At 37.6% G+C, this 20,881-nt stretch overlaps 1 protein-coding gene across 3 annotated transcripts in view; it reads left to right on the top strand.

Moving 5' to 3' along the window:
- The window catches only part of FILIP1 (filamin A interacting protein 1), a 227,904-nt gene that overhangs the window by 100,631 nt on the left and 106,392 nt on the right, over window positions 1-20,881 (top strand). For all 3 annotated transcript variants that reach the window (XM_059177257.1, XM_059177256.1, XM_059177258.1), the window contains one exon: window positions 14,049-14,330. In XM_059177257.1, the coding sequence (XP_059033240.1) occupies window positions 14,049-14,330 (282 nt within the window). The remainder of the gene's footprint in view (window positions 1-14,048; window positions 14,331-20,881) is intronic.

Raw genomic sequence — 20,881 nt, forward strand, 5'->3', positions numbered from 1 at the left:
GTTTTGTGAGATTAAGAGTCACTTATGGTTTGTCTCCCTCCCAATTCCATCTTGTTTCATTGATTCTTCTTCTACCCACTTAAGCCCCCATGTTGCATCACCACTTTACATCTTCTTTATCCCTCCATCAGTCAATGGACACTTGGGCTCTCTCTGTAGTTTGGCTATGGTAGATAATGCTGCAGTAAACATTGGGGTGCAGATCAGTGATGTGGATGGAGCTAGAGAGTATTATGCTAAGTGAAAACAGGGAAAGGCAAATATTGCATGATTCCACTCACATGTGGAATTTAAGAAACAAAACAAATGAGCAAAGGGAAAAAGAGAGAGAGAGAGAGAGAAAAGAGGTAAAAGGGGGAAAAGAGAAAGAAACAGACTCTTAACTATAGAGAACAAACTGATGGTTACCAGAGGAGAGGCGGGCAGGTGGATGGGTGACACTGGTGAAGGGGATAAAGGAGCACTTGTCATGATGAGTACCAGATGTTGTATGGAAGTGTTGAATCATTGTATAGTACCCGTGAAACTAATACTACACTGTATATGTTAGCTAACTGGAATTTATAGAAAAACTTTTAAAAAAGAAATGAAAATTTACAAATAAGTAATACATAGTAAAAAAAAAAAATGTCTAATTAACTGTTCCTTTTACCCCATATCTGCAAAGAGTTTTTGGCCTGTAGGACATCACTTTTTAGCCTACAAATCTAAACTCTCAAACAAGGACCCTGTTGGAGGATGGTAATTAGGCATGTAATCAGTAATGGTAATTAGGCATGTAATCAAGTAATGCATATAGTTACAAATAATATATTTTTTTCCAGTCAAGTCAAGTATTTCTAGTTTAGTTATGGGAAGAGTAGAGAATTTCTAGGTGAAATAGGTAGATATCTTGAGGCCTCTTTGCCATTTTCTGGACCTATCTTAGTTTTACCTTGTCCTAGAAGGTTGGTTCTCAATGTAAAGTCTGGGACTAAGAGCATTCTCATTCCCTGGGAACTTGTTAGAAATGCAAACTCTCGGGCTCCACCCTAGACCCATAGATTTGGAAATCTGGGGGTGGGAATCAACAATCTGCATATTAATAAGTGCTCTGGGTGATTCTGAAGCACTCTGAAGTTTGGGAAACACTGCCCTGGGCTTTCAGAGGTAGCTTCTCTACCTGTAGTTGCTCCTAAAGCTCTGGCAGGCTGATAATCTTGGTCTTCTGGCTTCCTCATCCCCAACCCAGGCTTTAGGAGCCAAGATTTAACTGGTTTGTGAACTCTGGGCTCATCTTGGCTCTCCAGAAAAGGGAATATTGGACTAAGACATTGGTCCTTAGTAATGGAGGAAAAGGGACTTGGACATTAAGCATGTTCAGAGGGGAAGAGGAGGAAAAAATATGTTCCAAGATGTCTTCTTGGTCTCCCTCAGCCATGGCTTATTTTACATTGAACAGCCTAGTGGTATAATTGATTGATTGATTGATTGATTGATTTTGAAAGGATTTTATTTATTTGAGAGAGAGTGAGAGAGCACAGAAGCAGGGGGAGCTAGAGAGAGAGGGAGAAGCAGACTCCACCCTGAACAAGGAACCTGATGTAGGGCTCCATCCCAGGGCCCTGGGATCATGACCTGAGCCTAAGGCAGACAATTAACCTACTGAGCCACCCAGGTGCCCCTCGTAGTATGATTTAAAGAAATACTGTCTTTGCCCTACTTTTAGCCTCTTAAAAATGGCTACTTCTGTTTTAATTTCAATCAAAGATTCACTAGGGTTCATAAAGACTGAGGAATATAGAGTTAGGGTAGTGACATTACTATGTAATTTACTTTTAAGGAGGTTGATTTCTTAACTGCACCCTGAGATTCTGGAAGAGTGATAGTTCAACAGATGAGTGAGAGGTTATGTATGGGCTGGGGACACACTTAAGGCAAATCTGGGTTGGGAAGGCCCTTTGTGCACCAGAATGAGAACACTGGGATCTTATTTTTATAATTTCAGGGAAAGGCATAGGTGAGGAACACAGATGGGGAGACAGGAAAGATGCCTAAAAGGAGGGGGCAGAAAGTGACAATGGATAGTGTTGGGGCAGAGAACCCCTGTATCATTCCCTCTTTCCAAAAGCTTCTCATAAATCTCCTCTCAGAGGGTCTACACAAAAATTTCATTGTTGGAAAATCCCTGAGCTCTGGTTGCCTCCAGTCCCTACATGAGTCCTTTTTCTTGCTTTTCTTTTTCAAAGCTAAAGCAAGAGTACTAGCGATGTGATTTAAAGGAAAACTCATTTACATATATTTCCTGAAGGTCCTATAGTATTTATGATTTATACACTGTACACAGTGTTATGTTTCATAGTTAAGGCACCCCATAAAACCCAGGGACCTAATTCTAATACTTTTTTCTTTGTGATTGAATTCAACTTTATTCTTTAGTTACCTCTCTTATACTTCTTCCCTCCAATACTTGACTGAGGTAGAGAACTTAACCTAGATACTTCTGGGTAAATTCAATTTTATCCAGTGATTTATTTTTTCTTTTCCTTTTTTCAGTTAAATCAATATACATAGCTTAGTCCTAGAACACACCAGAATTCCATTTCCATCTTTCCCTCCTCTCAAGCTCTTTTCCTCCATATTTTGGGGGTATCACACAAACACAGTGCTTCATCTGGGGGGGCGGGTAGGGAAGTTTGCTAACGTGACCAGCTTAGTGCAAGTAACAGGTTGGGAGCAACTCCAGTATCTGGCTCATACAGACGGCCCTGCTGTGGTCAGGACTGGCCACATAATTTAGGGGTCCCAGTGCATAAGGAAAGTGTGGGGCCTCTAGTTGAAAAAATAATGAAGGGTTTCAAGGGTTTCAAGATAGCAACAGCAGAGCTGCAGGACAGGGCTCTCTGCAAGTGTATGAGTCACATGCCTCTAGAGCCATTTTACCTCTATGTCCTCTTGTCATCTCCCAGCCTGGTGAAAGCAGTGGCTACTGGGGAAGTGCCCTGTCTCCCCTGCTGTCTTAGAAAGCCTCCCCTATTCTCACAGGTGCTGCAGATTCCCTGAAGTGTAGCTGCTCTTCCCCTCATCCCCTCTTCGCGTGGTGTGCTTTGAAGCCCTCTGCCTTGGTAACTCTTCTAGTAGCCTGCCAGCTGTCTCTCCAAGATTCCTTCCACCCTTGCTGGGCACTCAGCCCCTTGGGCATGTTATACGTAGCGGGCAGCAGTCTCCATTACCCTCTTTGCAGACACGTGCTGCTAATTCTCTATCGGCTGCCTGAAGATCCCATGGCATGACTAATGCTAGTGGGAATCCTATTCTCAAATTGTATCACGTCAGGTTCTTCCACCGTAGATTCCTCAAAGGTTGTGAAGGAACATGTTTATATTCATGCCCTCCTTCGAATTCCCTGGAAGAGAACAAGAGGATAGGTGGGCAGATGACATAGCTACTACATGATCTTTTCTCTCATTTTTTCTTCTCTCTTATTTTTAGCCATTTTTCTCATTACTATAAACTGGGAGAGGGAGTGGGGAGTAGCAGAAACCATTTCTGTTTCTCCCATTTTAAACGCACCAAATAATTATAATTGTTACACAGTTTAAAACAGGGTTGGCAAACTAGGGGTGGGGGGTCAAATCTGGCCACACCCATCTGTTGACATTATCTGTGGCTGCAGCTGAATTGAATACATGCAGCAGGGACCACATGACCTGCAGAACCTCAAATATTTAGCATTGACTTCTTTACAGTAAGAGTTGTTGACTCCTGTGCTAGACGATCACAGTTGAAAGCAAAGTGTCTGTCTCTGGTGGTATCTCTATGGGGGTGTTGAGAGGTGTTTGATGGCCTCAGTAGTTAATTAGCCACAGATGAATGCTTCCTGCCTTACTGTTGCTAGTAAGTATTTCCCCATACATATACAGGGTGGGTGGAACAGGTGTTATTATCCTCATTGTACAGATGAGAAAGCTACCAGTTGGAGAGGTTAAATAACTTGTCCAGGGTTATAGACTAAATGAATGTGGGGTTAACAGTGGGGACATGGCTTTCTTGAGGACTTAGAGTTAATGGCAAACATCTCCAGGAGGTTTTAGCATGTTAAGAAAATTAATGCTAAGGATGTATGCGGTCATGGGACACCTTAGGTCCATTGTAGGGTTGGGGGTATGCTGAGGTAGCATGGTTGGACAGTGGAGAAAAAAAAGTGGTTTGGGGCCATTATGTGTTTGAAAAAAACATTCCAAAAGGAATTTTCTTATGTACTTCCTGCCCATACACTGTTTGAAACAGTGTTATGGTAGCATGTATTTGTAGCATGTATGGTAGCATGTATTATGGTAGCATGACATTTTAGATAAATTAAATTCCTGATGCATCTTAATTAACTAACCACAAAGTTCTACTTACTCTTTTTTTTTTTTTAAAGATTTTTATTTATTTATTTGACAAAGAGAGAGATCACAAGTAGACAGAGAGGCAGGCAGAGAGAGAGGGGGAAGCAGGCTCTCTGCTGAGCAGGGAGCCCAAGGCGGGGCTCGATCCCAGGGCCTAAGATCATGACCCAAGCAGAATGCAGAGGCTAAACCCACCGAGCCACCCAGGTGCCCCTCTACTTGCTCTTTTTGCCATGCTTTGCATTCACATAGCAGCTAAATTCAAGATTGATTGATTGGTATAGAACACAGCCTCTTCATACAGTATCAGACTGATAAGAGTCTTTAAACATTGGATAAACATCTATGACAATTACAAAGCTTCTCTTGCATTCATAGAATTTTTGCATTTTTCCTTGCCTGGTGTATAAAGTGTATGTGCTCTGTTTTCAATTTAGGCTTCTTATGCTCTGATCTAACCCAGGATAAGAGGTGTTCAGGGATAATTAGAAAAGACAGAAGTCAGGAAGAGTTAAAAACAGATACAACCCATGACTCTCTTATTATAACTGACTTTAAGTTGCTCTTTTATGTTAAGAAATGGTTTAGAGATTGAAAAGAAAAGACATTTAAAGGACAACTGAATACAATTGATGTATCTGTAGGCACTTAGAACACATGAAGTCATTGGCGCCACACTGATGGAGTGATCCACGTAGTTTATCTTCTCCCTTGGTAGCCTGAAGCAAGGATATCCAAACCATAGCGTGTCTTTCTTCTCAGTAACCCACATTGTTGACACTAACTAGCAGTTGTGATCTGCCTTTGCGTTTCTTGAAAATGCAACAAAATTATTTAAGAATATTTGCTACAGAAAGACATTTTCTAACAGAAAATATATACAGTTAGCTTAATAAAGCAATCATACTGAGTGAACTGGAATTTTTCTTAATTTGCCTGATTTAAAAAGTCTTTTCAATTCATATCTGGTCATAAAACAATTGTCATGTTTCTAGAGTCTTAGTTACTTTTTCAATTCAAAAAAATTAGAAGTCAACATTAGAGGCTCAGTGGGTTAAAGCCTCTGCCGTTGGCTCAGGTCATGATCTCAGGATCCTTGGATCGAGCCCCGTGTGGGGCTCTCTGCTCAGAAGGGAGCCTGCTTCCCTTTCTATCTCTCTGCCTGCCTCTCTGCCTACTGTGATCTCTGTCAAATGAATAAATAAAATCTTAAAAAATTACAAGTTAACACTGCAACCCCTTGCAGTGTTCCTCTTCAGCTTTGTTGAAAACCTCAAACACGGAGAAGTAGAAAGGCAACATAAGGGGAGAGGAAGGGGTAGAGAGTGTGGTCTTAGAAGAAGAAGGATTCACACAAGCAGAAATTAGAGAAAACTACCTGCTGGAACAGTAGGATTCTAAATTAATTACTATCATTGGAGGCTCTTTGGTGGATGCTATCTCCTAAAACTAAACTTATTTCAGTCCCATAAAAGGGTCACTGTGGGTTCATTTGTGTTGCAATAGTTATGATATGGTGGGGAAATCTCCCATTCAGATTTGTCCTTGCACATGGAGAAACCCAACAGGCTTACATTCTAGCTCAGGCTTTCCCAGGCACTGGCCACATTATTTTGGGCAAATGTCTAAATCTCTCTAAACCTCATTTCCTTATCTTTATAAGAGGAAGAATTGTAGTCCTTGTTTTATGGATTGGTATCAGGATTTCATGAAATGATGCTTACCCCAATGTCAAGAGCACAATGAGCTCTTTAGTAAATGTCAGCTATTATTACTGTGAATAGAGGTAATATCTAAGAATAATTCATCAAATATAGACTGCTGAGTTAGAATCCAAGGTATTTGTTGTTCTGGTTACAGATAAGTGTTTATTAGGGGAAGGGAAATGACTGATTCTTCTACAATTCTGGGTCTGGACCTTTTCAGGAGTGGTGAGGTACAAAAAGGAATTCTGGGTCCAGCTAAGCAGGCATCTGGTAATTTTCCTCAGATGTTCTCTTTGTCACATGATAAAACCAAGGTTAAGCAATTTTGATTAAACTAAATGGTAACATTTTTTAGAGGCCAGGTACTGCTAGAATGTCTGGAAGAACTGCAGTGCCCAGGTAGAAAGGATAAAGTAAAATTAACCAGAAAGCTAAAGAGTTGTCTTAATCACTTAAATTTTGGGCATCACTCTTTCTTTGTAATCAATGACTATGTATTATATACTGTGTCTGGTAGAATAGTGACATCAGAATTACAATAATAAAGTATTATAAATATAAAAATATTTAAAATGTATTTGAGGTTTAAAAATGAGTCATTAAAGTTGAAAATCCCAGAAAAAAATGTCATGTCATTATGTCATTGTTTCTTTATAAAACAGTATATAGTTTTATAAAGAAACTATATAGTTGAACATTTTTCTTTTATACAATTGACAGTGGCCTTATTTCTATGAAAGAAGTAAAAAGAACAATAACAAACCCAAAACCCTGTTATAAATGCTAGAAGTGCGTATAAAGAGATAAACTGACAGTTGCTAAGAGAGGTAACCCTATGTTACAGTCAAAATTTTAAAACCTTCAAATTGTACATTCATTTAGACTCAGGTATCCTATTTTTTAAAATTATTTTTTCAGGTATCCTATTTTAAAAGACTTCTTATTTAATGGTAGTTCCCTGATCTATTCTTTCATTATTTTTTTTCTAGAAACTTTTTCCAGGTCTGCTTTTATCTTCCTTGAAGAACATGGAGCAGAACTTTATAAAACATTTCACCATGGTTTTAGGCTAGGGTAGAATAATATTTTTCTATTTTGCCACAGTTATAATACTTTTCTTAAACTTTGGATTGCAACATCTCTGCAATGATTCCAAGAGAATCCCCTTTCTTGAATTCTAACATTTTGTGAAATTATTTAGAATTTTCAGTTGGTCTGGATAGATCTGTCCTAGTAGAAAATTATTTTGAAGATTTTATGAATGTGGATAATAAGCAGTGAAAAATCACTTAACATGGCTTGTTTCATAAATAGTATGAAGAAAGTGAAAGAAAATTGTAAAGAAAATTTAAGAGTAAACCTAGGAACACTTATGAACAGTCTGTGCCTTTAGAATGAAATGATAATCCTGCGAGAGATGTTTGAACATTGTATGAGTTGGGGTCTTTATAATTAGACTTCACCAAGTAAATAAGATATGCAGAGGGAATAATCTGACATCGATAAAGAATAAACTATTTGATTCTTTTACATTCTGAAATTCACATAAAACTAGAACAGATGTTTTCTTTTGTCTTTAGTTTTGGGTGCTTTGGGTATTGTCATTTAAGTCCAACTGAAAGAACCAGGACAGTTCCATGCTAATAATCTGGAAGCCTCACTTGCAGCAGACCATCTGCCAGACCACACTATAAAAAGAAGGCTTTTCTGTAATCATGTGCTTTCCTTTTTACTATGTACTATAATTTTCCCTTATAATTCTATAAATCATTTAAAAAGAGAAATTATATAAATAAAACTATTGTGACATCTCACCCCATGCCCTAGGTGGGTTCTTGGGAAAGTATATAGATAAAATGAAACCAGAAGCAGAGGCTGGATACTTGAGAAACATAGGAAATATTCCAAAACCTAATTTATGCAGAAAATGTTTCTGTTGGTGGTAGGGATGGGGAGTCTTGTGGCCAATATTGAACATGAGAAGATAAATCTGAAAGGAGGCGAGAGTTAAGAGTGAAAAAAGGGAAGGGGGAAATTCAGAATTAAGATTTGCAAGGAGCTAATGAAGGTGGGTACTAGAATGAGTATTTCATTGTTGTAGAATTTTTTCTTTGTCCTTTTCCTTTTCCTCGTTCAAATGATCTAGAAATACTTGTTCGTTCAGCGTAAATGGCTCAAAGTCTTTATAAACATTTTCTGATTCCTAGAATTTTATTCTTCTGATGGTATGCTCTGGTGATTGCCCAATATACGCGGGGGGGGTGGGGGGGAAGGGAGGGAGGGCCCGAAGAGGAGGGATGGCCATAAATAAAAGAGGGAGGTTTGGAATAACATTTCATATTTCTTTTCTTCACACCCTAGTCAGCAAATTCCATGTAAACTATTGCTGACTAATTACAATGAACGGAAAAGTAAGTTTATTTCTTGAACTATGTTAGGATTATTTACTTATTAAAAAGAGGAATTTGTGCCCCAAAAACAGCGATTCAAAAAATAAAAGGGTGGGATGATTACAAATCTTGATTGAATTTTCAATTTGTCTTTTTCTTGAAAAGAACTCTCTTCAAAGGGTATATGCTGGGATAGAGCAAGGGTATTTTTGGCTTCTTTCAGAAATTTTGTTATCTACATCTCCCAACACTGCAGCCATGTAATCAACTATTAAGAAGCCTACAGAGTACCAGATGCCTTTTTTGTTACCTGCCTGATACTCCTGTAAACACAATGGACGGGATTTGGCCAACTCTGATTAAATGTGTACTATTGTTCAACTCCGGGACTTTTAACACAGATGGTCCCTGTTCAGACTTCACATCCTGTTTTCATAACCTGTATCCTTAATGTTTAGCCATGTTGCTTCTTGGGATGATTTAAAAATGATTCATCATTTTACAAGTTCTGCAGCAGGTTAATGATTTTGGCGAAAGGATTTTGCTTAGAAACCTAATTTTAATTGCTGTGTGAGTTTTGCATGAGTGTCTGTGGAGGAAGATGAATGGATTTCTCCAATTCTGTAGTATGAAGTGAAAAATATTACTTTAAGTAAGCATTTGTAAACTTTTCTGAATCATCTGATTTATAGAATATTCCCCTACCCCTTCCAATTTGCATGTGTTTAAGAACCTTTTGTGAGTAGGTATTTGCAATCAGACCTGGGTTCAAATCCTAGCTCTTCTATTCACTAGGAGTCGTTGTGTGATCCAGGAAAAAAGATATTTAATGTCTTTCAACCTCCTAGGCCATATCTGTAAAATTGAGAATAATAGTACCTACTTCATAGGGTTAATGTGAATATTAATATTAATTTAAATTAGATATTATATGTAAAATGCTTAGCACACTGTGTAACACTTAAGACACAGTATGTGATGCAGCCACTCTGGAAAACAGTATGGAGGGTCCTCAGAAAGTTAAAAATAGAACTATTCTATGACCCAATAATTATACTACTAGGTTATTTAATCCAAAGGATACAAACATAGTGATTCAAAGGGGCACATGCACCCTAATGTTTATAACAACAATGTCCACAATAGCCAAACTATGGAAAGAGCCCCGATGCCCATTGGCAGATTAATGGATAAAGAAGATGTGGTATAGATATACAATGGAGTATTACTCAGTCATCCAAAAGAATTAAATCTTACATTTGCAATGACATGGCTGGAATTAACAGGTATTATGCTAAGCGAAATAAGTCAGTCAGAGAAAGACAAATACCGTATGAATTTATTCATATGTGGAATTTAAGAAGCAAAATAGGTGAACGTAGGAGAGGGGCAGAAAAAATAAAATAACATGAAATCAGAGAGGGAGGCAAAACATAAGAGACTCTTAAGTACAGGAAACAAACTGAGGGTTTCTGGAGGGGAAGTGGGTGGAGGGATGGAGTAATTGGGTGATGGGCATTAAGGAGGGCACTTAATGGAGTGAGCACTGGATGTTGTATACAACTGATGGATCATTAAGTTGTACCTCTGAAACTAATAATGTATGTTAACTAAATTGAATTTAAATAAAAAATTTAAGAAAAAAAGAAACTCTTGAGAGAGCTATTAGAATAAGGAAGTATGGCTGTCATTAAATGTGATGCATGAAAGTTATTATTGTCTTGATATTTTCTTCCTTCAAAATAAAGTAGTGTAAAGTGGACATTATTGGAGTGCCTAGGTGGCAGTTGCAGGAGCATGTAACACTTGATCTTGGGGTTGAAAATTTGAGTTCCACATTGGGTGCAGAGATTACTAAAACAAACAAATAAACAAAAAACCTTATAAGTAAATAAACAAACAAATAAATAATGTGAGCATTACTGATGACACAGTTGATTACATTATTGAGAAGTATCTTTCACTTTCAGGTGTCTACTTCCTTCCAAAAACATTTCTTGGGTAGTTTATGATCTCTGAGTACTTTTACATTGCCAAGATAGAAAAGGAGCTGATTGCTGACTTTGTTGTGGAGATAAAGCTGGTAGACCCTATTTAGATCACCAAGAAAGTACTAGAAACAATGCATACATGTCAAAGGAAAAGTAATTAATGTGAAATTTCAGTGTCACAGAGGAAAAATATTTGCTAAAACAGAATTAACATCATGGTCTAGCACATGAGATGTTTTTATCAGTCAAAGTGAAATAACATGGAAGAAAACAGGGAACTCAAGCTTTTGAGCTGATTAATGACATAAAATAATTAGATGATTCTAAAATATGCTTTTTCTGTGAAAGTGACTAATTCTGTAATCAGTTAATTCTATAATCACTACTAGTTACTAATATAATTCCATTAATTCCATAAAAGCTATTAATACTACAATAAAATTTACTTAAAAATCATCAGACTGAATGTTTTAGAAACTACTAACTATAAAAAGAGTTGCACTAAGTAAATGTCACTTTCTGTATGTTTGTAAATACGGTTGAGTAAATGCATGTAACATAGCTAGTTAGGCATTTTCCTAATGTAGGAATACCCAAATGCTGTAGATCCTATAAAAGATATAAGAAGTCCAGGGAAATATGACACAAACACATGCTACATTCAAATATAAACATTGTATTTGATTAAAGCCATGTATGACTAAGTTTAAAACATTATCACCTTACTATTGTCTGGAATTTTTATTAATGCATGGTCTAAATTGAAGTTGTCAAATCAGTATTTGATGCACCATCCCAAAGAGCCTTAAGATCTTATAGAGAAAATTATTTCAGATAAAAAGGCATGGAGTTGTAGGGAGTCACAATTCAGTTTGGGAAGCCCGTGTGTCTTACTTATGATGTGTAAAATTCAAGAGTTATATTTGAAATTGTATTGGGGAGGAAAAAGTTTTCCTTCTACCTTTCTAGGTTCTTGGCTGAGACACATCTGTAACAAAAAGACAAATTAACAGGAGAAAAACAGAGTTTAATAACATGTATACCTCCTCTATACATGAGAGAGGAATTCTCAGAAATGGCTCAAGCCATCACCTTAATATCATCTTCAGTTAAAGACAAAAGAAGATGTCAGAGATAGGGAGTCAGTTGGGGGAGGTTACCAAGAAAAGCACAGTAAGTAAGAGTAAAGTGTTGTGCACATTTAAGACTTAAGTCCTTACCTTCTCTGTGCTGAGAAGAGTTTCCAGAAATTTAGTCATTCTTTTCTTCCTGGTACAGAGAGGGAGACACCCTTACAAATGGAGATTTCCCATATAAATTTAATGTTTCATACCAAAGGGAAATTTCTACTCAGTTTTCAGAACTTCACCTCTGTCTACTATTTCTTAAATAATCAATATGCCAAAAAGGTATATTTTACTCCCCTTCAAAACTTTCTATTCACGTTTTTTTTTTGGACTGGGGTCTTAAGTCAGCCCTCTCTGCCCACAAATAAACTGTGATAAACTGAAGTAGATCTGTTCTGAAGTGCTCTGACTTCTGTTACAAAGACACATCTATTCTTTCTTCACCAAGGAAGCACAAAAGATGCTCTAAAATTTCAAGAACTAATCTCTATGCGAACCAGAAAATAGGTTGCCAGTCTTAAGGACCACTTCTTCAGTTTATATTGTTCAAAATTAGGGTGATGAAGAAAGTTCACACACTGACAAAAGGGTCCATTGGGTTATAAGAGTTCAGTTCAAAAAAGGAGCATGAATGTAGATTTAAAGATTTGTTGGAAGAATTGAATACGCACTATCTGAAAGGAAACATCACACTGTATTTATTTTTCTATTACAGACCTAGTGTTTTGAAAAGCTTTCCCTGGTTTCTTAAGTATGGTTGAGTTCATAAAGGAAATTTACTTTCAGCAAACAAGTCTCTGTATTTTATCTGGAATGAGTAATGAAAATCTTGCTGCTTAGCTGTTCAGAGGAAGGACTATTTATACTGTGAGTTTTAAATAAGCCCATGTGCTAAGCTACTATATTTAAGAGTTAAGGCAAATTTTGTAGTACATCCCCCAGGGTATTAGAGCTCTCTTTCTTACACTTTGAGTCCTAGGCTTTGAGTTCAGTTTGTTTGTTAGTAACATACCTGTTGGTCAAGTTCTTCTGCTGAGAGACTGACAGAGAATCTATAAAGCATTCATGATGGAAAGACCAAAATGTACTCCACATGGGACAAGTTACCCACTGCTTTGTCTTTTTCTTTATTTTACCTCAAGATACTTAAAAAATTTTTGATTTTGAAATTCATCTGTTTTCCCCAATTCGTTGTGCTCTTATTTTTATTACTGTAAATGACTGACATAAAACAAAACAAAACAACCCCCCCATCCCGATTTTGAAAAAGAGGTTATGGAAAAACAAAATCCCACATTACTAAAAATAACAACACCCTCTTCCTTTTGAGTTTGCCTATTCCTCTCTCCATTTGAAGCCCCCTCCACCCTATGTGGGTTTTTCTGTACGTTGTGACTTCCAACTTGTTCCTGGCAGTGTTTGATGTTTGAATTTTCTTTTCTTTTCTGTTTTTTAATGTTTTATTTATTTATTTTAGGGAGAGAGAATGCACAAGTGAGGAGAAAAGGAGAGAGAGAGGGAGAGAATCTCAAAGTTGACTCTGCATTGAGCGTGGAGCTCAACATGGGGCTCAACCTCATGACCCTGAGATCATGACCTAAGCCAAAACCAAGTCAGATGTTTAGCCAACTGAGTCACCCAGGTGCCTCAGATGTTTGAATTTTCTGATAGATTTAATTTAGAATCATTTTTTAAAATAAATTTTTTATTTTACAACAGCTTTCAATTCATAGAATTACTGCAAACATAATACCAAGGGTTCCGGTATATAGCACACCCAATTTCTTCTGTAGTTAATATCTTACATTAGTATGGTACATTTGTTATAATTTATTAACCAATGTTGATACATTATTATTGGTTAAAGTCCATGTTTTATTCATATTTCCTCAGTTTTTCCTTATAATGACTTTTTTTTTTTTCTGTTCCAGAATTCCACTTAGGATGCCATATTGCATTTAGTTGTTATGTGTCCTTAGGTTTCTCTTGGCTCTGACGGTTTTTCAGATATTCTGTGTTTTTGATGACCTTGACAGCTTTAAGATGACTGGTCAGCAATTTTGTAGACTGTCTGTTAACTGGGGTCTGTCTGAAGTTTTTCTCATGATTAGACCTGGGTAATGTTTGGGGGAGAGAGGCCACAAGGGTAAAGTACCATTTTTATCCCATCATATCAAAGATACATAACCATCAACACAACTTAGAACTTTTGGTGTTGAACTTAATCATTTGGCTGGAGGTGTTTATCAGATCAGAATCACATTTTCACTTTTTCCTGAAGTCCATCAAAGCATTTTCCTGCAGATTTTAATGACTTTCCTTAAGGCTGTAAGGAAACGAACTGGAACTGATTTTTGGTATTTCTTTATTAGTGATGCTATGAAGCTGGTAAAAGTTTCTAAGCAGTTAGACGAATAATTTCAGTGGTAGTAACATCTTATCTTTTTTTCATGTATTGTAGGTGGGAATGAGATCCCGAAACCAGAGTGGTGAAAATTCATCCAATGGGCATATTTCCTGCCCCAAGTCCTCTATCATCAGCAATGTTGACGATAAAAGTCTCTCAGAAGATGCAAAAAAGAAGAACAAATCAAATAGAAAAGAGGATGATGTCATGGCCTCCGGAACTGTCAAACGTCACCTAAAGCCATCTGGAGAAAGTGAACGAAAAAATAAGAAATCCTTGGAGTTATCCAAAGAAGACCTTATACAGCTGCTCAGTATAATGGAGGGAGAGTTGCAGGTAGGGTCAAATTTTATCAATGATTTGTCTCTAGTTCCTAAGCTATAAAATGAGTGACTATGAATCTGTCTCCCTTACCAGATTGTGAACTTCATGGGGAAAGGGGCTATGTTTTTCGTATTAATTTCTAAATCCTTGCCACAAGTTTATACCAAATAAGTATTTGTTCAATGAGTGAAAGAATAAAGAATAGATGCTGATTCCAACTTCGAGCTTCTCTAGAAGCAGAAAATCTCTTCATGATATGATTTTGGTAATAATTTAACCCAGCCTCCTGTGCTTAGTAACTAGTAAGTTTATCTAATTTAGCCATAGGTTAAATTAGGTTGAAAGCTGTAGAAAAGTCATGATTATTAGAGTACAGAGTTTAGATCAATGGTTACTTTTGCTTTTTCTAGAAGATAGAGTGAAAGGGAGATAGATAGAGAAACAAAGAAAAGGAAAGATTCAGAAAGCTTTGTTTAGACCAGCCTTACTCTTTTTTCATTTTTTTCTCAACTTTCAGCTTTAAATTTCTATGACATCACAGGAGTTGAGAACACAAATAAGCAGAGCATTGTATTGTGAAGATGTAGTATTTTCACAAAGCATTTTCAAGTCTATTATTTCATTTGATATCAACAAAAATGTGGGTGTTATTATTTATATTTTATAAGGAAGAAACTGGGGCTCAAAAGGGTTAAGGGTTTGTCCAGAAATCATCTTAGGCCTCCTGATTCTTGGTGGTGTACTCTTTCTACTGCTATTCTTACCACCTCTCTGTAGCTCCCACGAACCACGGCCCCCATTAAGCACATGTTTTTAGGGATCCAAGAGGGAGTTGGAATTCTTTTGAGTCTCTGAGTTCTGGACAATCCTGTTTCTGAAAGTGGGGGAAAAATAATTTTTTTTTTCTTGGAGGAGATTATTACTTAAGACTGAAGTTGATGTTTTCCTTATTGTTTTTATTAGGCTCTTAGCTTGTATGAACCTCAAGGGGAATGCTAACAATTGTGTGAGATGAAACTTTTGGTGGTATTATCATCAATTATTTGCAATCTACCCTAAACTAGGGTGGGGTAGCCTCATCTGTTCCTGTTCTCATCTCTGTGTGCCTACAGATAAGGAAATCCCTGGAGAAAAGAGAAATCAAAAACATAAAAATATCAAATTTTGAACAAATAAACATGATTGGGCTTACCATTTATGGGCTGAGAAAAATCACATTTGCATTTCACAGCAAAAGATGAAATTTACCAGAGTATCACCATTACTAGAAATAGCTTCACCACTCCCGGAAAGGTGGTTAATGTTTTGTCTATTAACATTTATTGTGTAAGGAGGCAGAATATATTACTCTAACTTTTTAAGCTGCTGTCAGTTGACAGATTTTAACCTGAGTGGAAGGTACAGCAGTTATTGTGGAAGTTTTCACAAGGTAAGACCATCAGTTCCCTTCTCTCCAAGCACAGTGGCTTGTGTGAAGCCTGTGGCTCTTCCAGATTTCAATTTCTGCAGAAGACTGTTATGTAATGGTGAACTCTGGAAGATATTTAAGATTCATGTGATTTTTATACTCATGGTGTTACAGATACAGTTTCAGAGCCAAGGCATGCAAAATATAAGGCCACATACCCAGAACATTAGGTAAATTAGCCAGAAGGTGCCAAAGAAATGCATTTTGCTCTCCATTAAACTTTATAAATACTTGATACCTTACCTTACACAATAGATATATTCCTGAGCAGCAGTAAATAAGTAAAGATTGTAAGATATTTGTGGAGGAGGCAGTGAAGGAAAAGAGAAATGAAGGACCTGGTATTTTAAGAAATTTCATGGTGAATTCATTTGCAAAGCAAATCATCCATCTACCCATTTATTTCTATGGACCTACATAAGTGTATGGACTTACAAATGCAGATTGTGTCATATTAGGTCTGTTTAAAGTGAGAGTGTTCCTGTATTTAGAGCCGTAGATCTATGTTCTTGTCACAGAAACCTGTCCTTTCTTAGCGTTCTCACGTGAGAGGGCGTGTGTTGTAGCTAAGCATGGGAGGCAGTTGGCATTAGCACATTTGAGTGGGCTGGTGAAAATGTGGCAGCTGTGTGCCAGGTTTGCTAGACTAGAGATAGGGGGAAAAAAATTCTGTGTAAAGATCTAGTGCTGTGAAGAGAGGCAAGGCTGTGCCTTGAGAGGTAAGGCTTGTACACCATTTGGCTTGACGTTTATGAACATTTAGTGAGTTGTCCTCCAGACCTTAAAAGACCACTGATTAATTACCTCCCTTTAGAGGATGGCTGTATGTGACCCAAATACCCTTTACTCTGTTCCAAGGTTATATAAAATATTGGGGCTGACAAGCCTCTTGGAGGTGTCTTATCCACCTCCTTTTTATTACAAATGTGAAACTGACACTCTGATAAATTATGGGACTTTTCCAAGGTTGCACAGCAGTTTAGTTAACATTTGCTCAAGATCCAAATTCCCTCTCAGTTCAGTGCCCCTCTTATTATAGTATTTATACTTAGGGATGTTCAAGGGTAAGATCCATGATCTTTGTATTTATTCTTCATCTTGAGAATTTCTTTCAAGTAGATCCCTAGTGTGAAATCCAGGGCCAAAACCATTTTTTAGGTTAGAGAAATTGAAGAAAGTTTTACAGTAAAAGTATATGATCTGAGCCTTGAAGTTTGGTGTGATCTGAATAGTGAGAAACATGGTGGAGGGCAGGGCTGCCCCATGGCCATAGACTGGGCCCTGCACAACTTTGGGGAGCTTCATATTCACTACCCTATGAGGGTTGTGCCCTGGAGTTATGCAGTAGCTTGGCCTTGGGGAGATTGGAATTACTGGTTAAAAGAAGTAGGGTGACACAAAGAAAAAAGGGCTTGTAATATTGGGGAGATAAACCAAGATCAAGTCTCCCTGTAGGAGATGTACCCTGGAAGTGACTTAGGGGAAAAAGAGGAAATGGGAGTTCACTCAGGCTTTTCATGTCAATTTTCCTTTTCTCAGACTTGTTTTTGATCTCTCTTATTCTCTTCACCACCACATCCAGGGTTTTGGACATTGTAAACAGTCACTTGTGTTTTCTGGTACCAGTGGCCTGCCTGCCCCCTTGGAATCTATTGTGTGATCTATAGGAATTTGTTGAGCTCACATTAGAACAGCATGGCCTTTTTTTTTTTTTCTTTCAAATTTTAAATTATTTTTTAAATTTATTTTCAGTGTTCCAGAATTCATTGTTTATGCACCACACCCAGTTCTCCATGCAATACGTGCCCTCCATAATACCCACCACCAGGCTCACCCAACCTCCCACCCCTGACCCCCCAAAACCCTCAGATTGTTTTTCAGAGTCCATAGTCTCTCATGGTTTATCTCCCCCTCTAATTTCCTGTCCATATTTCCATGTCCTCTGTGTTTATTTCTTAAAAACAGCATGACCTTTATTCTTAGCATTGGCTCTTTGCAAAATTTGCAAATTTGTTGTTTTGCTTGCCAGTCCAAGCACCCAGGGAATCTTTTTTTTTTTTTTTTTTTTAAGATTTTAGTTATTTATTTGACAGAGAGAGACAAAGTGAGAGAGGAAACATAAACAGGGAGAGTGGGAGAGGGAGAAGCAGGCTTCCCTTTGAGCAAGGAGCCCAACGTCGGGCTCAATCCCAGGACCCTGGGATCACGACACGATCGGAAGGCAGACGCTTAATAACTGAGCCACCCAAGAACACCTGCCCAGAGAACTCTTGTAGTGCAAATTTCGTTGAATATGTATTAGGGATGGAGTTCCCCATCTCAGGGATTTTTGTATTTTAAGGAGTCTTATCTAGAACTTATGGTGTCATGAACTTTGTCTTGAAAAGGGACATCTTCTAGACCTTTCAAGCCACACCTTAGCTGATGCAAGCCTGTCATTTTAACACAATGGCTGGCCAGCTTTGCTTGCATGGAAATAGCTGGGATGGTTTCCATCATGACTCCTCTGTCATTGATGCTTCCAATAACAAGAACTTTCTAATAAATTGGAATATTTTTTATTCTCTGGGTGAAAAACTGGTTACAGATTTCCCAGACTAAACTGAAAATAATGAAATAGTATACCCAGACTATCACTTGGGCACCATGATTAATTCTCCCTTGTATTTGTCCAAAAATAGCACTTTAAAGAAGCCAGTTGATTCGGCTGTACTAAAAACGAGAAAAGTTCAAAGGAAATGCTACTCACATCAAAAAGCCATAACACAGAAAACTTGGCAGAAGGCTATTCTTGTAAAATGATTCAAAAACAGGATACTAATCAATTCTTTTTCTTCATGCAAAAAAAATTTAGCTATTTTATATAATAAATTCACTTGATATATCCACTTGAATACATTTTAGAAAAAAAAAGCCTCTAAAAATTTTCATTTTTCCCTTTGTCCTTATAGTTAGTTCTCTTTCACCTGTGCAAAAAGGCTCAGAGAAATCTAGCTAACACAACTAGATAAAGCACCACCATTCCATTTGGCTTTGGTGTTCGTCAGGCTGGGTCAGAGACAGGATCATCCACACATTGAAAGATCTACTCTTGTCCCATGTGACTGGGAGAAGACGTTATATTTCAGACACTTACAAAATAGATAACATGGCCCTGTGGATTACTAAAAGTTTCCTCTATTCTCTCCTTTTGAAGTTCCTAGCCATTTTCTTCTCTCTCTTTTTAAAAAAATATTAATCCATTTATTGGGGGGGAGGGGCAGAGGATGAGGCAGAGAGTCCCAAGCCAACTCTGCACTTTACCTCTCTACCACTTATTGTAGGTAAGCCCTCTACCTGCTCTCCTTTCTTACTAAGAGATTTCATTCATTCTGAGGGCATTAATTAATTAAATCTAAATTGATTTTACAATATTTAAGAAACATTACCATGCTAGAGGTCTGAAGAATACAAAGATGATGAATAACAATACTCATAGCTAAAATTTGATGAGCTCCTTCTATGTACTAAGCATGGTTTTAGACAGTAGGTACCTCAGCAGTCATGATGAAGAAAGAGCTCCTGACCTTGTGGGATAAATGAGAATATGCAGGAATGAATATTCTATAGGGTAGTTACAATGTAAATTATGAGAGCACAGAGGAGGGGAAGATTATGAAATTCTCAGGAGATGAATGAAAGCTTTACTAAAGAATTGGACGATGAATAATTGGGAGGTTTTGGACAAGTAGAAATGAGTAGAGACCAACACAAACAGATTCAAATATAGAGTGGGTGGAAAATCATAGGTTATATTCATCAGTAAATAGCCTCGCTTCAGGGGAGAAGTATTTGATGGAAATAAAAGTACACCTGAATTTGGTGTACAATATGACTTAAGAAAAGACCTATGACTAAAAACAGTCAAAAGGAGTGAGGATCCCAGAAGAGTGGAGTGATGCAGAAGCCAAGGGAGTCAAGATTGAGAGAGATTATGTCAGTCAAATCAGCAGAAAACTTCAGTTGTATATGACTGAAGGGTATTCATTGGGTGTGTGCATCTGGAGGTTATGGGGAACATTTGCCAGAGCAGTTTCAGTGTGTTCAAACCTATTTTCAGTGGTTTGAGAAGTGACATTAAACAAACAGAATAACAGGTTCTGTTGAAAATCTAGGAATTTAGAAAATCCTTTTTATTTTTACTTTTCAGTAAAAGTTAATTTTTTTTGTCTTTGTTTTTTGTGACTTTTGTTTTGTTTTGTTTTGTTGGACATAGTCAAAGAAACCAAATTTCCCTTTTCTTTAGCATGACTATAAATTATTTGTCTGGCAGAGTAAGCCCTTAGTATATATTTGTTGACCTTCTGCTTTGAAATCACTGTGTTGCCTTTTGCTACTTTTGGGCTTTAAGTAAAACATGAGTTTATTAAAAAGTAGAAGGCTAGGGGGGAAAAAAAAAGTAGAAGGCTAGAACAGTGTGAATGCCAAGTCCTATGAGGGAATGTTGTAGAATCCAAAAATTTCGGTAGTTGACCTTATTAGTATTGACTTTGAGCCTCAGTTTATTCCCTATCTGTGTAATATATATACTTCCTACTTTCTAGGGTTGTTGTGATTACTACACTTAGTTAATATAGATGTTATTGGATGGATAACTGTGGATAAAAAAGTAGCAGAAAGATGGGAGAGTAGCTACCAGGGAAACTCGGGCCAGTGGAGGGTTTTTGATATTTATATTTATTTTTTAAATATTTATTTATTTGAGAGAGCATGTGCACATGCATGGACACAAGTGGGGGGAGAAGCACAGGGGGAGAGAGAGAGAGAGAATCTTCAAGCAGACTCCCTGCTGAGCACTGAGCCTGACATGGGGCTTGATCCCAGGATCCTGAGATCATGACCTGAGCTGAAATCAAGAGTCAGATGCTCAATACCTGAGGCACCCAGGTGCCCCTCAAGTGGTGGTCAAAAGGATAATTATGAACATGGTATCACTGCTGAGGGGAGGGTTAGAGGGAGGTGACTGTGGACAAATAGAGGCATTAATAAGTGAAGTTTAGGATTCCACCAGCAGAAGCTGTGTGTTTGTAGTGCCACTGGTTTGTTCAGAAGCCCG

The sequence above is a fragment of the Mustela lutreola genome, chromosome 6 (genome assembly GCF_030435805.1).
Source record: "Mustela lutreola isolate mMusLut2 chromosome 6, mMusLut2.pri, whole genome shotgun sequence".
In the NCBI taxonomy this organism is placed as follows: Eukaryota; Metazoa; Chordata; class Mammalia; order Carnivora; family Mustelidae; genus Mustela; species Mustela lutreola.